This window comes from Micropterus salmoides, unplaced genomic scaffold (genome assembly GCF_014851395.1).
Source record: "Micropterus salmoides isolate LMB-PRFRI ecotype aquatic unplaced genomic scaffold, ASM1485139v1 Ms_hic_scaffold_14, whole genome shotgun sequence".
In the NCBI taxonomy this organism is placed as follows: domain Eukaryota; kingdom Metazoa; phylum Chordata; class Actinopteri; order Centrarchiformes; family Centrarchidae; genus Micropterus; species Micropterus salmoides.
This window is the reverse complement of record NW_024040485.1, coordinates 3,153,733-3,178,847: the sequence shown is the minus strand read 5'-3', so window position 1 is coordinate 3,178,847 and position 25,115 is coordinate 3,153,733. Positions and strand designations below refer to the sequence as shown.

At 39.3% G+C, this 25,115-nt stretch overlaps 1 protein-coding gene across 2 annotated transcripts in view; it reads right to left on the bottom strand.

Moving 5' to 3' along the window:
* myo10 (myosin X) overlaps positions 1-25,115 on the bottom strand; it is a 129,986-nt gene that overhangs the window by 38,218 nt on the left and 66,653 nt on the right. Inside the window, exons 4-13 of one of the 2 annotated variants that reach the window (XM_038717229.1) lie at positions 19,088-19,275; positions 5,089-5,223; positions 4,859-4,983; positions 4,472-4,485; positions 3,872-3,956; positions 3,582-3,685; positions 3,035-3,164; positions 2,087-2,208; positions 801-947; positions 303-403 (exon numbers count right to left, since the gene is read on the bottom strand). In XM_038717229.1, coding sequence (XP_038573157.1) covers positions 303-403; positions 801-947; positions 2,087-2,208; positions 3,035-3,164; positions 3,582-3,685; positions 3,872-3,956; positions 4,472-4,485; positions 4,859-4,983; positions 5,089-5,223; positions 19,088-19,275 — 1,151 coding nt within the window. The remainder of the gene's footprint in view (positions 1-302; positions 404-800; positions 948-2,086; positions 2,209-3,034; positions 3,165-3,581; positions 3,686-3,871; positions 3,957-4,471; positions 4,486-4,858; positions 4,984-5,088; positions 5,224-19,087; positions 19,276-25,115) is intronic. The other variant, XM_038717230.1, reaches the window with a different exon arrangement.

Below are 25,115 nucleotides of genomic sequence, written 5' to 3'. Positions count from 1 at the left end.
TTCCAAACAAACTAACCTAGCTCCTTAACATTTTCCTAAAGCAGAGGAAAACCTAGTGTTCACATCTTTAAGGTATGAGCTATGGCTATTCTTTCTTGTGTAATGTTGGACTGATAGCCCAATTATCTGCCCAGCATGAAAAATTTAAACCCCTTCTGAGATAAATGTTAGGCTACTGTTGTTGTTTGCTGACAGCAAAAGGCTTGTTAGAAAACAACATTCTGGCTAAAGTAAAAGTGATGACAGACGACAGACTTTTGGAGTGAAAAACCATACATGAAGAGTAAACAACCTCCACCTACTTGTTGTATTCAAGTTGCTCCAGGGAGAAAATGTGCTTGTTAAAATATTCCTGAAGCTTCTCATTTGCATAGTTGATGTTGAACTGCTCAAAGCGGTTGACCTGAGGGGAACACAATCAGGCAGAAATTAGACACAGAAAACATAGAGGGAGAGTTAATGAAGTGAAAAACAAGACATCCCTGAGGTGTGTTTACCGATTTTCTTGATTAACATTTAAAATCTGATTAAAATACTTGGGGAAAGAGAATAAAAGGTCATATTGTTGAATTTAATTGAGTGTGCTTGTGGGATTGTGGGAGGGATTTTAATTTAATTTAGTTAAATTTAATAAAGTATTTATCCCTGAGACAATATTAGATTCTAGGTTCCTATTAGATACACAAAAGGAGCTAGAAAGCATAGGAGTTTTTTCTCCTCAAATATCAGATAGATGTCAGTGTACGTCTAATGGTGCAAAAAGAACTTTATGATGAATCTTTTCTCTGGTTCAAACATACCTCGAAGTTCTCAAATCCAAAAATGTCCAGGATGCTGATGGATTTGAAGTCTTCTTTGCCCCTGATGCGGATGTTGAGCTTACGAATGATCCAGTTGAAACACTGAGAATAAAGTGCCATGGCCATGGAGTCTCTGGAGTCTACCGCCTGCAGAGAAACAAGGAAAATGTCACTGGTACCAAGCAGTTTGTTAAAATCAGTGGTTTGAAGGTTACTGAAAAGTCAGAATAAAGAAAAATCTTTTATGTTTCCAGAAAAGTATTCAGTCATCCTTTATTTATTTACCCTGTCATATTAAACTGTTATATTTCAGATAAAATGTTTTTCACAGAAAGTTACTTAGCTCCAAGTAAGACTTACAGAAAACAATATGTAAATACACCTTATGGCTCCTTAAGAGCAGCAGGCTTTATAACATTAGCTTATTCTCTTTTACATCTTATTTTTATTTCAGAAATATGGCATCACTTTATAAGTTTTAAGCCTGAGAAATTGTGATTTCTTTTGCTGCACCTACAACTAATGATATTATTTAAATCCCTAAACAAAGCAGAAAAATAGTGCTACAAACTTCAAATTCTTAAAAGTAAATTAATAAAACAAAGGTTCATGGTACATTTGCTTTAAATACGTTTTCTTTATTGGCTAATAACTAATCAATTAAAGATGATGAAAACTCTTAACATATGTAAACTTTTTTTTACAGTATCTACATCTATTTTAAGGAAATTCTCATTCTGACCTACAGCTGAAATTATTAGTTGACTGAGGTAAAAATAATTGACCACTTTAATAGAGCAAGTATTTTTCTTTCCCTTCTCAAATGTGCTGCTTTTTTCTGTTTTATATCATCGTTTGCTTGGTCATTGGAAGACATCAGCTTGGGCTCTGGGAAGCTGCATTGAGGAATTTTCTGTCACTTTTAGACTAATTACTAGCAACCCTTCTCTGATCATACAGTTAAGTTGAAATAACCAAGAACAGTTCTACAAAGGTACCGAACACTACTGTGTTGCTCCTTTTTAGTACCATATTAACCAAACACTGAACGGTTTGTTGTCTAATTTTGTAACAAAGAGGGAAACTACACCATGGAGATTAGTTTTCTAGTCATCTTTTTGCCTGTGAAAACAGTTGTGAATGTCTTCTGCATGAGTTTTGTCAAGTCTCAGAAAAAGATGTTATCTCTACTTGATTTTTTAATGGAAAGCTTGAGTTGCAATCTAGGTGTGTTTGTAGAGATCATTCAGGTTATTGTACAGGCGTGGTAACTGCCATTTACTGACCTGTTCCACAGTCAGAGGTGTGGAAATTTCTTCGCCCCTGAGGATCATGGACCGATGGGTCAGGACCTCTGCCAGCTGATCTGAGTTCAGCCCCAGGAGGTCAGACGTCCGGCTGAGGGCTGCTGATGTATAAAACACACAAACCTCATTATCAGAGATTTCAGAGATGTTTGGACTGAACATTTCATTTTAAAACTCATTCTAAAGCTGACATTAGCAAAAGATGTCTGCTTGTAACATCCAGCTGATGAATTTTTTTTCCCAGCATCATCCTACTCATTCATCCAGTAAAAATCACAAACCAGTGATCACTTCCTCACGTCACCACGATGGCCTTTTCAATAATCAATAACTGCTGCCGCTACCTTTTCAAGCGTGACCTTTGACTCTTGTATATTAAATACGTTTGCATTTGTTCAGTCCGGTGATAACATGACCCTGGGGGCCAAACCTCTCAGTGCCACAGGAAGCGAAGTTGTAACATCCAGCAATGTTAATGACGACTAACATCCTTGGCATGTTTGTTCACTGAACTGTGGATTTTTTCCTTTGATGGATTAGTCTATAAACATACTGTGTGAAACATGTTATTTTATATTCATACTTATCTAAACAAATGAAGAGTGTTACATTTTTAATTGCTACATTTTTTTTGATTTAAAGAAGAAAAGAAAGGAAAGAATGATCACATACGTAGTTAAATGAATGAAACTAAAGTGAAGCGTTTTGCACTGCTACGCAACAAAGTAGAGCCACTTAAGCCTTTATTCCTGACAACTGCCAGGCCCTACTCATGTTAACGGAAACATACTGACAATGACTAAGGTTGTTGTTTTTCTTGTGAGGACAGTCTCACCTTGACAGGAAAGCAAAAAAAGTAGTTGGAAAATGCTGAAAGTGACAGTGGAGAGAAGTAAAACAGAGGAAGGTGAGGACAAACTCTCTGACCTGATTTAGAGGAGACTTGCGCTCCTCCCGCCGTCATAAACTCGATGTTCCCTGCGTGGAGGATCCCAGCCAGGAGGCGAAGGATCTCCCCAATGTTCTCCTCCGTGAACTGCATCGTTCGCATGGAATTCTGAGAACCACAAACACGCAAAAGAAGCAGTTGACGAAGGTCACAGCTTCATGTTCTCGCTGCAGGCAGGCAGGCAGGCAGGCGGTCTGATGGATACATGTTGAATTCCTCACCAGCTAATTTTGTTTCTTTTGGGTCTAGACTGAAAATATCTCTGACAGCAGCTGGTAGTTACCATCTGTCTTCAGCAGGCTGATTAGTCTTTTGGGGGATTCTGGAGGTTTGGACAGACTCAGAAGTGGTGGTCTGAGTTTGGCAGCAGTGGTTTCACTTTTCAGTCTCACCAGGATCAAATACTCAGTTTCTTATTCTGATTTAAGGTTATGAATAAATGAATCATACAGAAATATAATACAGTATGTATGTGGGAATGAAAAAGTACATTTTTAGTGATAAAGCTAGTTGTGTCCTGCGTACCAAAACATCCTGAAAAGTGCCCTTGTCATTGATTGTCTTGTCAGCGATGCAGCTGGACTGTCTCAGGTAATGGTAGCTGTCAGGGTGGGTCAACCCGAATGCCTCTGGAACAACACAAACAAGCACAAATACAAATGCACTCAGTTACCTTTTCTGTTTTTCTGTTTTTCCCTATATTACAAAACCGTGTTATTATTAAGTGTCCAAAATGAGTTTTGCATTCAACACATTCTAGATAATGCACTTTTGTAAATTGTTACTATCTTTAAGTTTAGTAAAGTGTGACCTACCTTTCTGCTGGGTGTTGATTCCTTCTAACAGGGCGTAGAAGATGTGGTAGTTTCTCTCCCCTGGGTTCTGCCGGACCACTCGGTTCTGTAGGGGAACAGAAGAGCTGCTATTAGGTACTCATATTTATATTAACACAAACATGCATGCACAGTTTTAAAGTGGTACTCCAACCAGAATATATCTTTTGTGCGTCAAGCACTAACCCCAGTTTGAAATGTGTAAATTATTTGTAGTTTCATCCTCCCCGCTGTGGTCTTTCAAACCACTCTTGCAGCACAATCCACTTTTTTTCTGAATTGCTTCTGTGTTGCACTGCCTCAGAAGCTCTGTGTTTAGTCATATTTTGGCACAGTGTTGAGAGTTTGGAACATACAGATAGATTAGAAAAGCAGTGTGCTGCAGAAGTGGTTTGGGAAGTGTTTGTGGAGGTTTAAATGCTTTGTTTCTACACCCTGAAGTTGTCACGACTGAGAGCTGCTCTACCGATGACATTTTTAGCAATTGAAGCCCACGGGAAGTCTGACAATAGATTTTGATGGAGTGTCACTTTAAACACACTCAAGTGCAATTACAGACTTAGTAGGAGGAAGGACACTCACCTTTTCTAAGAGGTCTGTGATCAAAAAGTGTCAGTCAAGGCACATAACTGCTGGAGATGGCTCTACAGTGGCTACCAATGTGATTCTGCTAATGTTCTACAAACACAATGACTAAAGCAAAGCACTGTTTGCCAGCTTACACCTGTTAGCTTACACCTGTTAGCTTACACCTGTTAGCTTACACCTGACTTTCCAAGTTCATACTAACCAGAGTAAAAAACAATTGGAAGTCTGAGGCTCTACCTTGTCCATGGCTCTGCATATGTTTAGCCTTAAAGGCATCTTTTGCCAACCGCTTCAAGTACTTCCTTCTTGTATGTTAAGCCTGGATAGGAAATGTGCAGTTGAAAGGAAGTGGCAGCCGCTTGAGTGGGTTTTAAAGGATACAGTCAATGATTCTGCCTCCCTGGATATTGCCCTTCTGGCTGAAATGCAGCTGGATAAACTTCCCAAAGCGGCTGGAGTTGTTGTTGTAGACGGTCTTGGCGTTTCCAAAGGCCTCCATGATGGGACTGTGGAGTGAAGAAGGAGCAGGATTAACCAGGACATTAACCAGGGTTCTTCAATTAAACGTTTGCCAACTAAAATAGTTAACCATAAATAACATTAACAATTACCTGCTCTCCAGCAGCGCCTCCTCCACATGTGACGTCCCGTCTCTTGACGATACCTCCAGGGAGTGCTGGCTCATGGCCGACAGGAACTTTAAGATCAGCTTGGTGCTTTCTGTTTTTCCAGCGCCGCTCTCTCCACTGTGGGGGAAGAAAATACACGACTGGTGAGAAAGCAAATCTTCATAATCAAATCTTCATTTTTTCTTCTTCTTATTATTATTGGAAATAATGATGTTAATTTTATTCTTTGCATTAGGCTTGATATATTTTCTGCATTAGTAGCAGCTGTTGTAGCAGCAGCAGTAATAACAGCAGTAATAGAAGCAGCAAAAATAGTAACACCAGTAGCAAAAAAAAGAAAATAAAAAAGCAGTGGTAATATAACCCAAGTAAACATGATTACTATACATTTCAAATGTTTTGGGAGGGCTGCAATAAATAAAGTTATACAGGCTCGAAAGAGCTTGATTTTCAGAATCAACATTTTTGTCAGTCCAACGTTCAGACACAATCAGACAGCCTCCAGCATCTTTTAAGACTTTTGATTGGAGCAGAAGGTGTGACACAGGTCTGAACTCAGTTTGTGAAAACATCTGAAAACTTGTGTGGGTGGAGTGCGTCTTTACTCAAGGTGAGACTGAGTGTCTTTGCCTGCAGGTTGTTTGTGCTTGAAAAACCTGCCTGCCGCAGGTTTAAACTATCGATTACTCACAACAAACGGGGTCAGATATGAAATAAGTGTTTTTCCTGACTCATGAGTGAACACAACAGATAGTTTTCACACACACAGTTGACAGCATGATGGGAAATACTCAGGGTACATGTTCCAAAACTCAACCACTAGATGGTGCACTGGACACTGCTAATTAGCTGTGTGCTGACCGTCACTGCCGTCATCACCTGATTCGTGACTATGAATGAAATGTAGGATGCAACAACACAACAACAGGCCTCAAAGCCACAAAGGAAGATCAATATGATGGGAAGACCTTCATCTTATTCTCCAGAACTGAAATAAGGTGCGTAGAGGCACTGCAGGGTGGTGACGCATGACAAACACACATGACAAAAATCTGCAGTGGAATTAAAGTTGAATCTAATTAATGTAGGAACAATAAACAAACCAGAATATTCACATAGCAAGCATTTAGGAGGCTAACAAGATTTAGTCAAACAACAAAAGAACACGTAAAGATGGGCAGATTATTGAAGAAACAATAACATGATGGTCATTACTTCAGTCAATTGTTCAGTCATGACAAACATATTTGGGTACACTGTTAACACTAGCCTTGTGTATTTCAGGTCTAAAATCTCAGCTGTTTGGGCAAAGTATAATGCCACATGAATAAATATTTTTACATTTAAAATGGATCACGTTCATTTAATCTGTTTAATGTTTAATATGAATGATGTTGCTGGTAGTGACAAACCCCACAGATAATATTCACCTTCACAGACGGAAGTTCCCCTCAGCTCTTCTGAGCAGTTTGGTGTCACTCAGTTCATTGTTTTATATTAGGAATGCTATTTTATTGACTCTGATAAACACACTGTACACTACCTGCCCAACACCAAACAGTAGATGCACTTAAGAGACTAGACTAGCTAGTAAAGAAAGTGAAGCATTTAGCAGTTAACTATCCAGAGAGCTGGAGTTGGTGGAGACCAAAAACAGAGCTAAAATGAAAGAGATTATTGATTCGACATTCATCATGTGGACACTAACACAAATCCAACAGGATGGTAATGTAGCTCTGCGTCTGCTGAATGTGTAAATAGGAAGCTTTTTGCTACAACGCATGGGCTTGCAATTGTTTGCTAACATGTTATCAAACATGTTATCAACTTTATGAGATGATAACATATACATTTTGTACAGCTTGTTTGCTGCCCTCAAGTGGACAGAAGTCAACCATCACTGCTGCTTTAACTTTTGCCATTTGCACAACAGTAACTGATGTAAAGGTTAAAAGAAACACGCAGTTCATAATCTTGATAGTGTTGTGATAACTACAATTGAGTTCAGTTCAGTTTTCAGTTTGAGCACCAATGAAATGAAAGTTACTTTTCAAAAGAATTATGAAAGACTTCTAAAATTTCAGTATAGTTTTCTTCACAGACTATAACTGGAGAAGAACCATTAGAACTATTGGCTGCAGTTCTGTGTAGTAACATCAAGACACAAGATTTTACTGACAATAAAATTCAGGGTTCATCATTCAGGGTTTTGGCTGTATGCACTATAAACTAGACACTAGACAGAGCCGACATTTAAAACAGCTACTCTCCATTTACTGCGGTGATGACTATGATTTTGCATGTCAAACCACCTGACAACCTTCATCAGCCTGATCCATAATCAGTGGTGTCCAGCGTTACTCTCATCCCACTGCAGGCTTTGTTTACAAACCAACTGATGGGACTGGAGACATTTTTCCATTCATCATTATCTGAGTGTCTCACACAGGGCCTGGCAGCAGACTGGGATGGATTCTGGGGGTCTGTAACAGCTTAGTTTTAATTTGTGATGTTGACGCAGATTAAAACAGGTTTGTAGTTTGACGTATTTATTTCCATTGTCATTGTTTTTGTTCTTAAAGCCAAATAGTTACATGGACATGTTCGGAGAGATTTTAAATTAAACTCAATATTAAAAGGAAACGACTGCAGCAGCTAACAGCATACTGGCTTCCCTCAAAATGAAAATCCTGTTGTTGGTTTGCATTTTTTAGGTATTTTTGCTTGTTCAATGACTCAAATTAACCGTCAATGAATTTACCTCAGAAGGTTGTTTAGGTAAAGTAAATGACAAACACAGAATATTAAAAAGAGAAATGAATGTTGGCTCTTGAACGAACTTGTGTTTGTGAGTTTTAACTATCACCGCTGTCAAACACAGCGTGATGCCTGAAGAAACGCCTCACACACCTCTCAGGGACAACATGAACTTGGCAACCTGCAGCCACACAGTGTGAGGGGCTGGCCATGTTAATTATTAACCTGGGAAGCCATTACACTGACACTGTGAGCAACTCAAGAGCATTAGTCCACAAAAGACACATCATTCAACACAAACAGGACACTTCACCGCAGTGTTGTCCAAAACACACCAAGACCTCTGAGACCTTTAGAAGCTACGCTGGTGGCTATAAACATAAACAACATCTCTGTTGACTTTCTTTGCGTGAATAAAGGTTTTAAAAACCAATTGGAATGGCTGTTTTTAAACGAGCATACCAGTGTTGATGTTTTATTCAGTTTATTAAAACTCATACAGTTCACAATACTTTTGAGAAGTTCTGACCATATTTGCAACCTTTTTAAATATACACGTACAACTACATTACCAGATAATGTTAGTCTGATAACACATCAAGCTAGTCTGCAAGTTGATTTTCTTATAATACTGAACTGAATGGAAGTTAAGAATATACATCCAAAACTCTAAAACATCACAGCATGTTTTAGTTAATGGTCACACATGATGTGGAGTTTGAGTAAAGTGCAGGCATTTGAGTAAAGTGCAGGCATTCGTTTTAAAAGCCACTATAGGGCATCTTAAATGTTAGCTTTTTTTTCTCCTTATGAGTGCTGCTTTTCACATCTGTAAACATTTTATGACCAAAGGTGTGATTCATTTTAAGAACAAAACTCTCCAAACCCATTTGGGTAATGGCTGGGTGACTCCCGGCAGTCACACTGAAGGTTTTCACAGCTGAACTGCTGTAAACTCAAATGTTAGAAATGCCTTTGATTGAGCCAGCTTTTCTCACGGCACAATAAGCGATGTGTTTTTGCTTTCAGTTTGCTTACAATAAAGAGGCATCAAAGAACAATAAAGAGAGCACCAGTGAGCAGAAGCTACACGAGCTGAACAGACAAGGAAAGGCGAGCCAGCTAAAACTCAAACTATTTGATTGACAGGTGATGGCTGAGAGGTGCACAGCAAAAAGATGGGGAAGGAACACTTTTTACTAAACAAAACCCTGCAGATGCTGTTGAATTTAAATGATAGTAACCTGTGCTAACTGTGGCTGCAGACCAGAGACAGGAAAACTAAATTAATAAAAAACACTGAGCCCCTGGCATCACCAGACTAATTCTGTTTCCCTTCTATTCATTTTCGATTTCAAAGGGGCATTAACAATGGGCGTGGACCAAAATGCCTCTGGATGCAATTGGGTACACCTAAACCAATCACAGCAACAAAACATGTGATGCAGTGAAGTGTTACCCACTTTACCCACATTAAACTTTCCAAATGCTGTCAGATGTACGGTAAACATCTTTCTTTTCGATAATGGCTTTCAGTGCAGTTTATTGTTTTTTAAAATTATACTATATTATAAACTACTTTTTTTTAGCATTTGAAGCAAAGAAACTCATTGGGTGACATTTGAATCAGATACAAGTTAAGTTTAGATTACTGATACATAAAGAGCAGCTGAAAACAAAATAGAGGCTTGTTTCATATATTGCATGTGCATGTTACATGAACTGACAGCAGACTGAAGGAAGTCTACTGGAAAACAGGCAGTGGGTAGCATATGGACAGACTGCATTATATCCTCCTCCTGGAGCGTTACGGTGGTTCAGAGGCCTGAGGTACATACCATGTAGTCACGACACTGTGAAAAACATCCACGCTCTTGCCTCCATCTCTCCTGACTCTCACCATTGGAAACTAATCTAATAAAGCAGAAATGTTCTTTGTTTCCTTTCCAGCTAAGTGAGATATTTCAACTTTTACATCCTGGAGCAGAACACAGAAGTTGGAGATAATTAGATGGCCAAATTCCAACACACACAAACAGAATCTTGAATGGAGTTCATTCTAAACCAAAGTTCCCTGATAAAATGATTAATTCTGACAGGAGAGCAGGTAAAATCTAACATACTGAGTTGAGTTTTTAATGTTTTGTGGGCAGATTGGATGTCTATCATAATGGACATTTGAATATCTACCTTTGGATTTTTACAACTTTTAATTCACAACTATGAAAGTAGGCTAAATAAACCCTGTCTATTCATCAGTGAATACACAGAGCATGTTTTATTTATAGCAACATTACTTTATTTATATATCATGTTGACAAAAGCTGATAAAAACAAAAACATTATAATATTTTAAAATAACATTTTAATCTGATTTATTAATGTTTCAATGATTTACAGACTATTTTATGAAAAACACAAAAAACAAAAATGCAAAATGTAAATTACTTCACATCTAAGTAGATTTTTTTGCTAAAGATTTGTACTGATTTGTATTTTATGGGCACCTTTGTAATTTTTCTTGTACTTTGGGTTTCTGGCAGCTTTGTATTTTATGTTAAATTAGTGATATGACAAACATTCAGTTGAGTTTGGGCTGAATAAAGGGACACAATGCATGCTGGGTGGGGACAGGTTAAAAGGTGTTAAACAAAGACAAAAGGTATTGCTTAGAAAGTCTGCAAAATTTTTTAAATCAAGATCAACCTGGACTCCAGAGGGTTTTACGCCTTATTTTGAAATCTCACTGGTATGTTTGGTTGGACAGAAAACAGGACTGGAGATAATGTAAACTCTCAGGGGGTCTGGCTTTAGCTTGAGATTTGATCGCGTTGCACCTATGGACACATGTTATGACACAACGGGCTGCAGGTTAGACACTCACCATGTCAGAGATGACTGAGCAGCCATTTATGGTTCAAGTCATAAGCTTCTTTAAAAGCTCCAGTTTGGAGCATTTTTAAACATGTCAGTGTCATTTTAATTATGACACCTTAGAATACTTAGAATTAACAACCAAGAACACAGAGGAAATTATCCGTTTATCCGAACGGTTTATCTTCCCCCAGTGAAACGATTAGTGCTTTTGTTTGTCTAAATTGAGAAACACACTTCTGATGCTTTCCTTCTTCCCTCTCAATGAACACGTTTATCTTTAAAGTGATTTTTCCACGGGTACCTCCTTTCACTTCCTGCTTAGGAAGCATTAGCTCAGTTTGTCTTGGAAGAACTGCACTCTTTGTCCATTTTGTGATATAAAGAAATCCAGCCGTTGTGTCTGTTAGCTTGTTTTGATGTTTATCTGCCACCTAGTGGCCAAAAGTCATTATGAGGCAGCTTTAAAGTTTGTGTATTTGAGCGTTTGTAATAATACTTCATCCAACTAAACTAAATCCAACAAAAGGCAAGCAAAACAAATCTTTGATTTTTTTAAAACTTTGATTTAACTTAATTTTTTATACACTAATTTCTTCTTTGCATTTATATGACATGTTGATGTCCTTAGTGTTTACCTTAACACGTTAGTCTTAAAAACTTGGTCACTGACATCTGAGGGATGTGTTTCTCTGACTTTCTCATTCTCCAAAATTGCTCAGTGCAGCTTTGATGTACTTAGGTTTCAGTTCAGGTGATAACATGGAAACACTTTTTTAATATTGAACAGTCAAGTTAAGACTCGAGTCTTTGGCTAAAGTTTTGGGGGGTCTTCATTACAGCTGAAGAGAAACTGTAAATTCAAACACACAGCCACTCTGGAGATCTTGGCTCTTTCCAACATTGGGTCAAACTTTCTTAAAGGGATTGGATCTTACTTTAAAGGGCTTGATGTGTGTATCTCATTTAAATAGCTTAGACTATAATGACGGCCAAATCTGAAGGCCTTCTAAATGTTACTTATTTAAAAGACCTCTGGCTTCATGCCAACATGTCCAAACTAGGACACACACACACACACACACACACACACACACACTCCTAAACAGCACCCTGCTTTTGTATAATCCCTGGCTCTCCACACGCTGTTGCCACCCAAGGTAAAACCCCCCACAGGCAGGAAGGGGGGAGTCTTCAGCGGAGCAACTGAGCGTGCTGGACAAACTGCCCTCACAGCTCTGGACCTCACCCAGGCCTTTTGTACCAAGGAGCAGAGCTGCAGACTGTTAGAGAGTGAAAGAGTTTCTGAGCGAGGGAAGAGAAACTGAGACGAGAAGTAAAACACAATGAAAGAGAAAAAAAAAATCCATCTCTACACGTCCCTTAATCTGGTATAATCTGTTGCCTTCTTCAGAACTGAGAACTTTTCACTGGAAAAAGTGAAATGATCTCAACAAACTTCTTGAAAGAAGATTAAGATTAAATTACTTGTTAAGATGGACTGGAATGCATGTCTAAAGTCTGCCAGGCTCCTCTGCAGGGGTAGTGCTTCACTGCCAGAAATATTAAAACCTAACAAGACAATTACTTACACACTCAAAATTCAAATATGGCCTTCTCAACCACACTAGCACACGGACTTTAGAGATGTGGGTGTGTCGTGTAACACTTTGGTCCAGACTGAAATATCTCAGCAACTACTGGGTGAATTGCCAGTTTGGTACAAACATACATGTTCTCAAAAGGATGAATCACTTTGGTGCTGCTCTGATCTTTTGAATCCCAAATCGTTACTTATGGACGTGTGGTCAAGACCCATTGGCGTCGCTTTTCAAGGCACTGGGTACCCCTTTAATGTTGTTTTTGCGCATTTAAGTTAGTAATGATAAATATGCAACAAGTCAGGCTTTCAAAATAAAGCATGAGGTTAACTTTGTCAGACGGTCTCAGTTTGGTTAGGTTTAGGCACTGGACCTGGGGTGTCAGGACGCTGGTGCACTCTCTCCAAACGCGTGCATGACTGCACTAATCTGATCAAGAAGCTGTAAAATAAAAACAGTAATGTAAAACAGATCAGATCTACTTTATGCAAGGCAATAAAACACAAAAAAACAAATAGTCAGCCTAAGTAAGTTCCGGTTTAAATGAGTGCTCATGTAAATACACCTACAACAAACAGGGCAAGATATGCTCTCTTCCTTTGCTGTGATGCATTCCTTCCTTTGGTCACAGTTTAGTCAAATTATTAATCTCACAGTGCACCCAACAGAGAAAAATCCTGCAAAATCTCAAGAGGAAACCCCTCAGGTATGTTTTTGCAGGGCTTTAGTGCAGGGCTTTTGTGAGCCCAGATGCCTGAGTAATTAACAAGGCTAGAGAGTCTTGAGTTTGACCCCACGCCCATCTCTGGGGTCAGCAGGCCAGAGACAAACTGCTGGGTCCGGCTGTGCAGGATTACACCCTCAGACTGTTGTAATTCAATCAAATCTGGGCTGTTTTGGACACAACGGCAGCCAGTCAAAACAAAATCTTAATCTTTGTAAATGAAAGTCTGTCAAAGGTTTGAGATAATCCCAGTGTTTTATGTTATAGTTTGACCTTAAGACATTTTCTAGAACCAAGTAGCAGTATTTCTTTTTTACAAAATAAACTGAGTATCATATCTCAAAATGTTTCGGTGGTACTGAGAGTCAAAAACTGCAAAAAGTAGTTGGTCAGACATGCAGTCTTTTCAATGATCAGATATTTCCTGATCTAAATAAAAAAAATTATATCTAATTGAAAAGATCCAAAACAATTATTAAATGGACTTAATGTGAGACTGGTTTGTTCAAACTCAAAAACCATAAACTGACTTGTTCAGATGCACATTTGTGCATGTGTATACTGTAGATTTACAATTATTGAGACACGGTAGTAAAATGTTTCCTTTAAAATGTTTGATATAGACCGGAATAAACCCAGAAAAGGGCAAGAAAGATGCAAACTAGATTTATTGGCTATCAGACAATCTTGGCCAATCAGAGGGTCTCAATGATACAAGAAGTTTGAACTAGCCTGCATTTTGAACATGCAAACAATGGTGTGGATATAAACATGACAAAAGTATGTGGACACCTGATGTTGGAACCTGGCTGCAGGGATTTACTTTCAATTAGACATAAGAGAGTTAGTAAGGTCCAGCTCTAATGAAGGGTGATCAGGTCTGGATGAGGTGGTTTGTCTGTTGGATGGGGTTAAGGTCAGGGCTCTGTGCAGGCCTGTCAGGCATTGCCATGATGAAACAATAAAGGGCCAACCACAAGCTGCTGACACAAGGTTGGAAGAACACTGTAAGATATCATTGCATGCTGCAGCATTAATATTTCCCTTTAGGGGACCAAACCAGTAAAACAGAGCCACGCAAAGACCAAAGGCACGGAATTAAGATGTAAAAACATGCTAACTAGAAGTCTGAATCTCCTGTTTATTGCTTTATTATCTAGAAGAAAACCTGCCATGGTAGCACTTGCTGTGCGCAATGAAACTTTGGAGGTTTTCCAGGAGATTCTTCGTTGGTGGTTCAGAATACGTTCTTGCTGAAATCTGCAGCAAAAACACAATGGGGGGTGGGGGGTGGGTTCTATTAAAATCATGTGGCTTGACACAGGCAGGTATCCGCATCAGTGAAAACGCAAAGCGGCATTCATGAGCATTAATGAGCAGATGTCTTGTGTTAGAGCTGGTTTCTTCTTCTTCTTCCTCCTCCTCTTCTTCTTTTACACCGGCTCCTGTTTCATTCACCTCCCTCTGCCTGGATCTGATTACCCACAGTCCCTAAATCCGACGAGAAAGCTTCCTGCCTCGACTGAAAGTGCCAACTAGCAATTTATAGCTCTTCTTATTCTCTCTCTCTCACACCCACACACACACCATGAAGCAGTCCTTTTTCTGTATGGGTGGGGGGTGCTGCCATGTTACATGTTTTACGAGGGTCCGCTCTGAGATGGCTTTGGTGTTTTCGGGGGACCAACAGGAGAAATATGTGTGTCAGAGATTATTGTGAACCAGACCACGTACTGTGGCAGCTGGGCAGGACTGACTCGGTGATCAAGTGATCCTCCACCTAAAATCTAGCTTTAGGTTTCAGACACACAACTTTACTCCTGATCTGGCGGTTAAAAGTTTCTTGCATTTGTCAAGTTTCAAGCCCCACCATTGGTTTAGAACACATTCTGTTTCATGTCTAACAGTGAGATTGAATTTACAGTGAAAATACATGTTAATACTTGTTGTCTGCTGACTTCCTTTCCAAAATACTAACTTATCTTGACTGCCATAAAGGTTAAATGCAGTTACAGTAGGTCAGAACACATTTGAGCAGTCTGTCTACCTTTTCATATAAATATATAAGAAATGTTAATGCTAACTCAAAAGCTCCACTGAACTAGTTCATTCAGAACTTCCACACTAAGGTTACATAGGTGGAAAACTAGTAAGTGGATCTTTCAGTTGAGGGTATTTTGTCTCAAATAATATAAAATATAATAACACATCAATCCAGGGTTTTCAAACACAAAGAGTATTTTTCTACTTACTGTGACTGTGGCACATAACCAGTAACCAGCAGCTCTTCTGATTTCCCATTTCTCATTTTTCTCGTTTTTCTGAGCTACTATTGTTGTAAAAGGCCTTTGTTTACTGTAACTGTAGACAACAGGTTTGTCTTGTAACAAACACCAGAACAACTTTGGCTGCACAAAGGCATACAATCCTAGGAAATATGTTTTAAGGGACCTAGTTCTTTTCAAAAGATCTGTATATTTTGCAGTGAAAATAAGTTCAAACCAAAACGATGAGCCTGTAGTTAGTAGTACAGAACCACTGCTAGTAGGTTGACGATAGGTGGGGTATACATAATCCATAAAAGTTATTTATATTATTCTATATAATTTAATAAGTGACTTTTGTTTGATCAGGGTTGCCTCCCAACAGTGCACTAGGAACCCTGAACAGCCGCCAACCTGACGTTCACTCAGCAGTCAGCCCACACAGCCAGGCAGCAGCCCTCAGGAAAAACACTTGGTAGTCAAAAAACTGAGTGTCCCTGCTCCGCCCTGCAATTATTCACAGCCTCACACATCCATCACCCGCAGCAGCAGACCAGAGGGAGCTCCAGCACTTCGCCTCTGCTGAGACCGAATCACTCTCTGGTCCAAGTATCAGAGAGTGATTATTTATTAAACACTGTGTGAACAAGAATTTTTAATTTACACCGTTTTACAAACTTTTGATTATATATAATTATATATTAATTAATTGATTACTTAGTTCATTTCAATTTTGTGTAGGGCTGCTCCACCTGTCTCTGACACGTTTCTGGGCATTATAAACAATATATTCTTAATCTTGTATGAATGTTATGTTGCAACATATAGTATATACAGTATAACATGTCAACTTATGTGCAAAAACACTATTATTACTTTAAAAAAACATTTGAAATTATGTTTTTAAAAACATTTGTGCATTAAACTTAATGTGTTATTTTTGTAAAAAATGTTTTGCAGGCAATTTTGCTTTTAAATATTAACATTTTCTTTTGGCTAAGCATACGGTGGAAGCCATTTGATGCCCTGCTCATCACAATAACGTTTATTTCCCTACTTGCAACAGCTGAACTAAGTAAGACCATGACCTGGAGCTCAGACCATCGTGTTGGACATTTACAACGGGCAAGTCAAAAGATGAACTGTTCAACCTCAAAATATTCTCAAAGATGCAAATAATCAACCCTTGTGTGTGTCTTGGGAGGCTCAGTGTGTCATTTACTCTATTTTAACTGTAAACCGTCAGGTTGCGTTTTAGCTGAGACAACAGTTAAAGGTCACGACTGTGGTCTGTGGTCTATCCTCTCTGCCCTGCATGGCTTCATGTGCTGCTGCTGCTGCTGTCACGGGAAAAACTACGCAACCAAATTGGTGTTTATCTTATTCGTGAAGTAACAGATTCTGTGGTAAATTAAGTGTTTTCAGAAAGAACTGGTTGAAAAGTCCGCGGCATGGGTTCATAAATACACAGAGTTCAAGGAGGAAGGGCAAATTTCATTTTGAAAAGCAAGAAGAGAAGAGACTACTGAACCCTCGAGGGAAATATGCTTGTTGCAGCAGGAAAAGCACCAGGAATCAGAGGGATAAGAACACACACAAGCAGATCTGTAGCAGTGATACGTCTCTGTTAACAGAATGGCAGCATTGTGAAGCTCAGGGCCTTCTCCAATGACAATATGACATGTTTGTGTTTACGCCTCGCTGTGCGCGCCGTGGTGCATCTTATTCCCACTGACCAACATCCTGACTGACAAAAGAGTTTCTGTGCCCTAAACAGGAGGACGAAGGCAACTCAGAGCAGAAGACGACTGGAGGGAACATGAAGGCGAGACTGCACACACAGAGCTGCTGGTTTTCACATTTCATTAGCAACACAGGAGTTTTTCTATTCAGGTATTGATGTATTCAGGTCAAAACTTAGTCACCAAAATTACCTTTAAAGTCACTTAGCCTGTGCCTGAATTGTCATTAAAAACCCTATTAGAAGTCTAGTTAAACACCTACAATCACCCACAGGAGAAACCAGGTTTCTCTAAATCTCTCCACCAGAGAGTTTTGGGTTTCTACTTCAAATTATGATTATGAATTCATGTTACTGCAGTGTGAGTGATACAGGGATGTTTTGGCTCGTGCACCATTATTCTGAGGGTGTGTCTTGTGGATTAGGCCAGCTACTCAACGGGATCAGTTGATGCTTATGGGAACAATGATCGAAGTAAACTAAGAATTGTCAGATTTTATGTTTAGTCATTAACAATGCAAGCAAAACCAGTGTTCACTATATGCTTTCTTCACAAACTCAAACCAGGTTACATTTGAAAGGGGACATGTGTGTCTCATTACCCACAATGCCAATGAAACAGTCCCAAACAGGGCTGCAAAATAATGCCAGCTAATTGTCAGAAAACTGCACCCGTGCCTGAAGCAGTGAGCTGCGTCTGACCACCAACCCCTACCTTTTATATTATTATTTATATTTTCACCTTGCTCTGCTTTACATCTTAGTTTTTCAAATTCTCCTTGCTGAAATAATTTGAGCTTGAATCCTTGAATGTCAGTAAACTCCACACAGCACCACATGTTTACCACATGTTTACCATTCTGACTGACCTGTGATCCTTCGCACCACCAGCGACAAGACATGTAATGTTGGTGATTTAGATTTCCACAAATTCCTGTTGCGTAACAGGGGGAAACCTTTAGCATCTGCAGCTGTTGAGATGGGACACTCCAGTCTTGCAATCTCACTTTGTGATTCAGGCTCATTCTGATGGAACAATTTGATGGTTTTAATCTTGTAGCAATGCAATAATACTGTATGTCATAATGTTGGAAATAAAAGTGCACTGATGACTGATTCACACTAAATAAAATGTCTTTGTCCCTGATCCCAATCAGTTCCACACAGTGAGGTTTGCAGAAATTGGAAATTAGTTATATTATTATACTTACTTTGTTCTTATATAATTCTCCTTACTCTGTGACTATTTTGCTGCCAGAGCACCCCCATGTCCCCACAGGAATGAATAAAGTCTACTTGCCACATATTCAGGATACCTCGATGACCACAAACACAACAGTTCCCACAGAGTTACTGGGATGTCTCCTGCATCCGCTCTTTCTAATCCAGGGGCCAAATATTATCATTTCTTAAATGTAAATATAACTTTTTTTAAAGTCAGGGGGAAACGAACATCTCTGTCTGTCTGATACAACAATGGAGCGATGGCGGATGTGAAAGTCATCCAGCTCAAATCAAAGAGGAAGGATGTGAGGAAGGAAAGCAGCGGCCAGAGGATGGAGATAGTAACAGAGTGTGTGCGTCGAAGCATGTAGTGCTCTGATCTTCAGAGCTGCAGCCAAACTGCTCAGGGGACTTGAAATTTGATCAAAGTGTTTGGCACCCTCAGGGGACAGTGATTAACCAAGCTTAAGACCACAACAGTTTATTCAAAGTGCCAATTAGAGGACTTGATATAACCTCTGACAAGAAAGGTTCAGATATACTGACTGGGCGTTTGCTGCCAGTAACACCGTACAATCTGCACAAGTTGGGACTATTAGGAGGATGTGGACACGAGGAAACTTTCTCACAATGGAAAATTTTTAGATTTTCAGCTAACATCAAAATAGATTTCTGTGTCAGTCAGCTTGTTTTAGAGTGTTCTGCCCCCTAGTGCACAAAAATATATATTGCTGTAGCTTTAAAGTTTCATGAATTTGATAAAATTTTTGCCTGGCTCACAGTCAAGACCACCTACCTGATAAGGACACACTGGTTCTGCAGCCTCTTCCACAGTGAGCGGTAACACTCGTTGGCGATGGCAAATATGTGTGGGGAGATTTCACCAAGGTGGTGTCGGCTGTACAGCTCCACGGCCAGCCGGTCGTACAGGCCGGGGAGCCGCTGGTAAGGATTCACCGCCGCCAGGATGGAGCCGATGTAAGTCTGAATCAGAGAGATGATGCAACGTGTGTTAGAATTATAAACATGAATACAGTATGAAAGAGCAGATATATTATGATAATCTCAATATGTGAAACCCTGAGAAGGTAGTACATATGTAAGAATGTACATTTCTACAACACAATGGGATTTTAAAGTAGTGTGGAGTGAATACAGGGTTTGTAATATGACATCATTTCTACTTCAAAACCAGTTCATTGCAGGACTGGTCAAACTGGATTGGATGCATTAATTTGTTGAAATACCTTGAAGGTTCAGATAACATTTATTTCAGGGGATTATTCCAAAACAGGCTTTCATATCCAGTTATTTTACTTTGTCTGATTTACCCCAAATGGGGAATATTTATTGCTTTATTGACATAACGGACATGAAAGTCCACGGAATAACAAAACATTTTAAATTTTGGCCTGCAAAGTACTTTCCTCAGCATGCAATTAATGCTGCTATATTTACCCTTCAGGCAGCGTGAAAGCTAATTAGCGTTGTTAGCACATCTTTCTGAAACCAAAACATAACATTACTGTAAGTTAAGAAGTGTTGACACCAAAACATTTCACAGGCAAGTGTGAAAAGTGCAAGGAAAATAAAAATTATGGACTAGAATGAAAGTGTTTTGGAAAAGGTGTGTCGTACATTTAAATCAAAACAGACATTATGGGAGCACAACATTTTCATAACTTCCAGCTCGCTTATTAGTGTTGTTTGAAGATTTTTAGCCTCGTTAGCATGTCTTTTTGAAACCAACATGTACAGCCAGCGAGCAAACTAACAAGCAAAATAGTGTTGCTAAAACATTTCAGACACAGGTGAGACTAGCATTTGTGATTGTGAGACAATCAAAAACATGTATGAAGCAGGTAAAAAGTTGAATGTTTTTTGTTAAATGGACTGAATTGAAAATGAAGTGTCACATTGGACCAACAATTACAGAACATCAATTTCTGAAAACCCCTCTGATGACATGTGTAATAACTCATCTCTGAACCCATACGTCACTACTTGTCATTTAATAAGAGGCGGACAGAGCAAATCATCTCTGCTGCCTGTCATTGCTCAGGTGGAAGCACAGACGGGCCAAAGGCTACACATAATCCAATTTCTCTGACAAAAGCACTGTGATAAAACCCCATTAAGCTCCAGGTGGACGACAGCAAACATAACAAGCAGCCGAACACATGATCTCAGAAATACACAAAATGTCCTTCTTCAGTTCTCCTCATCGGGAAAGCTCAGCTACACAACCTTCAACACATTTGACCTTTTGTTTTTCTTTTCACCGCCCCCCCTCCCCAAAGAAACTGCAGATTTTCCAAACCAGCTTCATATTTCAAAGTTCAAAGCAAAACAAACCAAACTGCTTAAATAGAAGCTTGTGAAGCCAGAGAACGTGTTGGCAGCAGCCTCAGGGCTGCGGTGGTGACTAATGGATAAATAGGCAGGCTTGGAAAAAGGCAGCACATCAGCATGTATCTGTGAGAAAACAAATGGTTATTTCTGCCACTGGCCTCAGTTTGAAAAGTTGTAAAGGTTGCAGCAGCATCATCGGGGTTCTCAGAGTCACCCGGGTTGTGCAGAAAAATAAGGGGTCGCTGTCAGAAAGGCTCATCGTTATTGTCAGAAGCGAAGGTTTGAGCACTTGCAAAGGTTAGAAAAGCATTAAGTATTTTTTTTTAACATCCACTTGAGCATAAAAACAGTGATGCTGTCAAAACTGGTAAATGCTCAGAGGTGCAGTAAACCGGCTGAGAGACCTTTTCCATCTCTCAGACGTGGTCACATTCCAAGACAACAAATCTTCCTTAAATTAGTTGCTTTAAAAAAACAAAACATAGGAGGAGTAAAGGTGATCACAGTTTGTAAATGTTACAAATGACTAATGGCTGGTTTACCAATAAGCACCCAGCTAACTGTTCTTAAATCCTTTGTATTACATTTGAGACATTAGAGTCTGATCTGAAAGGTAACACTTTGTGGAGTTTACTTTAAAAAAGCCAGAGTAGGCAATGCACACCAGAGGCCTCTAGATTCAATTCAGGACAGAGCACCGTCTCATTTCCCAGCCCTAAATAGAGAACTAGCAATTTTATTACATTTGATTGATAGATGGACGCAAACTGTACCTTGACCTTTTTTTGTGTGCGTTACATTTCATTTATTTATGAGATATATAAGAACAATGCACAAAAAAAAATAAAAAATAAACATTTCTGTAAAAGTTCCAGTGTTAGCCAGCTGGCTTATAGCATGAATATTTGGTGTGCTGTGGCTGTCAAGTGACACTTGTAATGGAACAATTTAGCTGGGTATTGCAATAAATCGAAATAATTGTTCATAATTTAAAAACAAATCTCTTTAAATCATTTTTTTTTATAATTTCTATTTTACTGCTCTGCTTTTGACATTTGTAACATTGTCCTGTGTAACTGACAGATCACTTTCTCCAAGAACACTGCAAATAAACGACCATTGCATGCAGCTGCTCCACTGCTCATGTTTCTTTCTAGGACAGCTGCAAAAGGGAATTCCCAGTAACTTTAAGGCTTAAAAGGTAAGATTATTATAAACTTCACCCTCATGTCTCACTGGAGTCTTCATGTTCGACCATATACCTTTAAAGTGGATAAAGATGACAGTTTCTGAAGATAAGAACAGTTTTGTCTGTTAAACTTGGAGTGAAAGTGAAAATCTCATTACAGCAGCGCACAGTGTTCCCATAACCTCACATTAGACTGTGAGTGCCTCTGGCCTGGAGGAGGACATGAAATGCATTAAGAAGAAAGAGACAGAGAGAGCTGAACATTTTGGTCTGGAGAGCATCCCCATCTCCCCTCTGTTTATCTCCATAAAAACACAACATCTGAAAGAAAACATGGCTTTCAGCCTTCTGTCAGTCACAGTATGAGCAGAATTTCAGCATCTTGTTTTACTCTTTAAGAGGAGTATTTCATACTTACTGCATCTGTAGCCATTTATTATTGTTTTATTACCTGTAATAAAGTCAGTAAATGTGCTATTCAAGTTTATTATGAAAAAGTAGAGCTTTAAAGCGTTGTCTCCTACTAAAACAAGCCGAAAAATTAAAAACAGAAGACTAATTTTCCTTGAAACAGTTTCCAAATACTGTTTACTTTGGATGAATAGGAAAGAGGAAAAAAAACTAAAGGTCTCCTTCTAACGTAGTCTGCCATGCCTGAGGTGAAACCATGTTCAGTGCTCTGAAGTGGCAAACTCAAATTACAGCCATAATAACGATAATTAGTGTAATAGGCATGCCGATGTATAGGGCATGGAAAGAAAACCAACAATAAAATCCCCCTGGCAATGCAAGGTTTCAGCTGAGCATTTGTTATCGAGCTCAGTGTGTATGAGAACCTCAGCTGAATGGAAATAAAGAGAGGAATGAAGAAAATAGCTTCTGTTGTCTCACTGTGTATATTTTCCAGAGATCAATAGTTAATATCTCACTCAGCTTTCAACATTATGAAAACAAGAAAACATCTAACCTTAAAACTACACATGCAACGTAGCATTAAAATTGCCCAAATATGACATGATACTGATGCTGACATTCACCCAATAACTGGTCCCATTAGTCGCATCAGTAGTGGTAGCCTGTGGTGTTTAAAGAGGTAGTATTAACAGCAGTCATAGATTGTTGTGGTAGTTATAGCAGTATCCGTGTTCAGACAGACAACAGTGTTGCATGAAAAAATGCAGCCCCCTCATTCTTTTGAATTCGATCGCCACTGATGTGTGTTTAAAAGTTAAACCTGGCTCAACTTTTGCTGCAAGGCAATATCATCTGGCTAGATGCTGCAAGGGCCAATCAAATATGTGCAAGTGCACATTCCTGGTAGATTATTTTGCTTAGATGTGAATGCTGTATTTTACCGTTTCCCTTGCCATTGACACAACAAATTTTCCAGAGTTGTAAGATCCTGTGTGAGAGTAATTTAAACCTCTGCGCAGTGTTTTGGTTTCTGATAAACTTTCCGAGTCATGTATCTGTTACTCAAACCTGCCTTCCTGGGTCGTTTACTGACCATGTTTTTCTCATTATCTTATTATCATTAACAAATCCCACGAAAAGATCCAGTCCAACAATGCGTTAGTCCACCTCTCAGTTCTTTCTGACTTCTCTCCCATCTGTGGCTCTCAGCTCCAAGCCCACTGGTTCTCCTGAAGATCCAAATTTTAAGGATATAGTTTGATTTTCAAAAAGGCTTATTACGGCATTAAGAAAAAGCCATTAAATGACTATGAACCTGCCCCAGCAGTGATATCTCATTCGTTTACACATTTGAACTACCCCTCCCTGTGTTACATCCTGGCTAAACATCCTGTACAAACAAAAAAACCCATCAAACTACAGAAGCAGTACACTCCTTTTGCTAATGCTGCCGGTTTTACTGATGAGGAGGTCTGCTTGCACAGGACTCCCCTCCTGTACAAACGTCTTTATCACCTGCCCCATGTTGCTCACTAAACCCCTTCCACTAATCTCCCCTCGCCATTCACCTACTGACTGACTGACCTACATTCAGCCTGGATGCAAATACATTTGAATGGCAGTTGAGGTGACAGTATTTACATGATAAATATTGGCTCTGCACTGCAAAAGTAAAAAGAGGAAGGGGTGTTGTTATAGTGATATACAGTGGATCATACATGTTATCTCTCAGACAGAGCTGAGTGTAAACACAGCGTGGCAGCTCTCTGCTCAGGTGAAGGAGTCAGTTTATAGGCATAAGAGCAGAGAGGTCCGTCTTCCGCCGGCAGAGTAAACACTTTACAGTTGGACTGATCTCTGGCTCTGAGGCTGTCGTGCATCACTCCGCTCATCTTGTAAATGTCTTTGTAGATGCTTATGTAGAGTTGTGTAATGTTTGGGAGTTTTACTTGAGTTCTTTTTTATAGTATATGCGGAAAGTCGACTGAGAAACAAGTTTGTGCAACGTCTCAAACTTCTACACCTTGTGACAGTTGTACGGGATACTTCTGCATGTATGAATGTACACTCATTTGGACTCACACTTAAATACTTTTAAGGTTTCATTTGTACACTTTGTCATGCATTGAACCTGGATTCGCTTTACAATCCATTTTTGCTGAAACTGTGGTGGTGGTGGTGGTGGTGGTGGGGGGGGGTTAAGTTCACAAGATGGTGAGTGTCGCTCAGAGTAAAAAGTCATGCCTCCCCTTAACTCGATAAATTACAACCATTTGGACTCAATTAGATCCCCCTGTTGCTCCGTCCTGGTAACAGTTTCCACGGCAGCACCCTGCCTGAGAGCTAATTGGCTGTGACTCTCATCAGAAGCCCCCCTATTGGCTGATGTGATTAACCGCGGCCCCTCGTTCTCCATGTGTGGTGTCAAATACTCTGCGTTACAGAGTCATACCACAGAGGTGACCCAAGAAACGTGATATCCACATTTACATAGTTTGCTTGAGGTATTTAACCTGTGGTATTTATGACAGTTTACAGTTTTACAGTCCAGCAGTATGATTATGGGCACAGACATTTTGGCATTTGGCTCACCAATGACTAATTACATTTTTCAAAAGGTGACCATCTTTATGCCAAAGGTTATATACAAAATTACAAACAATTAGTGGATCCAGACTATTTTAATTGTTGTCTGAAGAGGAAACAGACCAGAGGCAGCATTTATATTTAATTTCTATAATTAAAAAGTAATGATAACTATAATTGAATGGGAAAAAAGAAAGAAAGAAAGAAAGAAAGCGTATGTATCTGGGGACTCTCTAATGAAACCAAACTCGCAACAAAAATAATGATAATAACAATATTTACG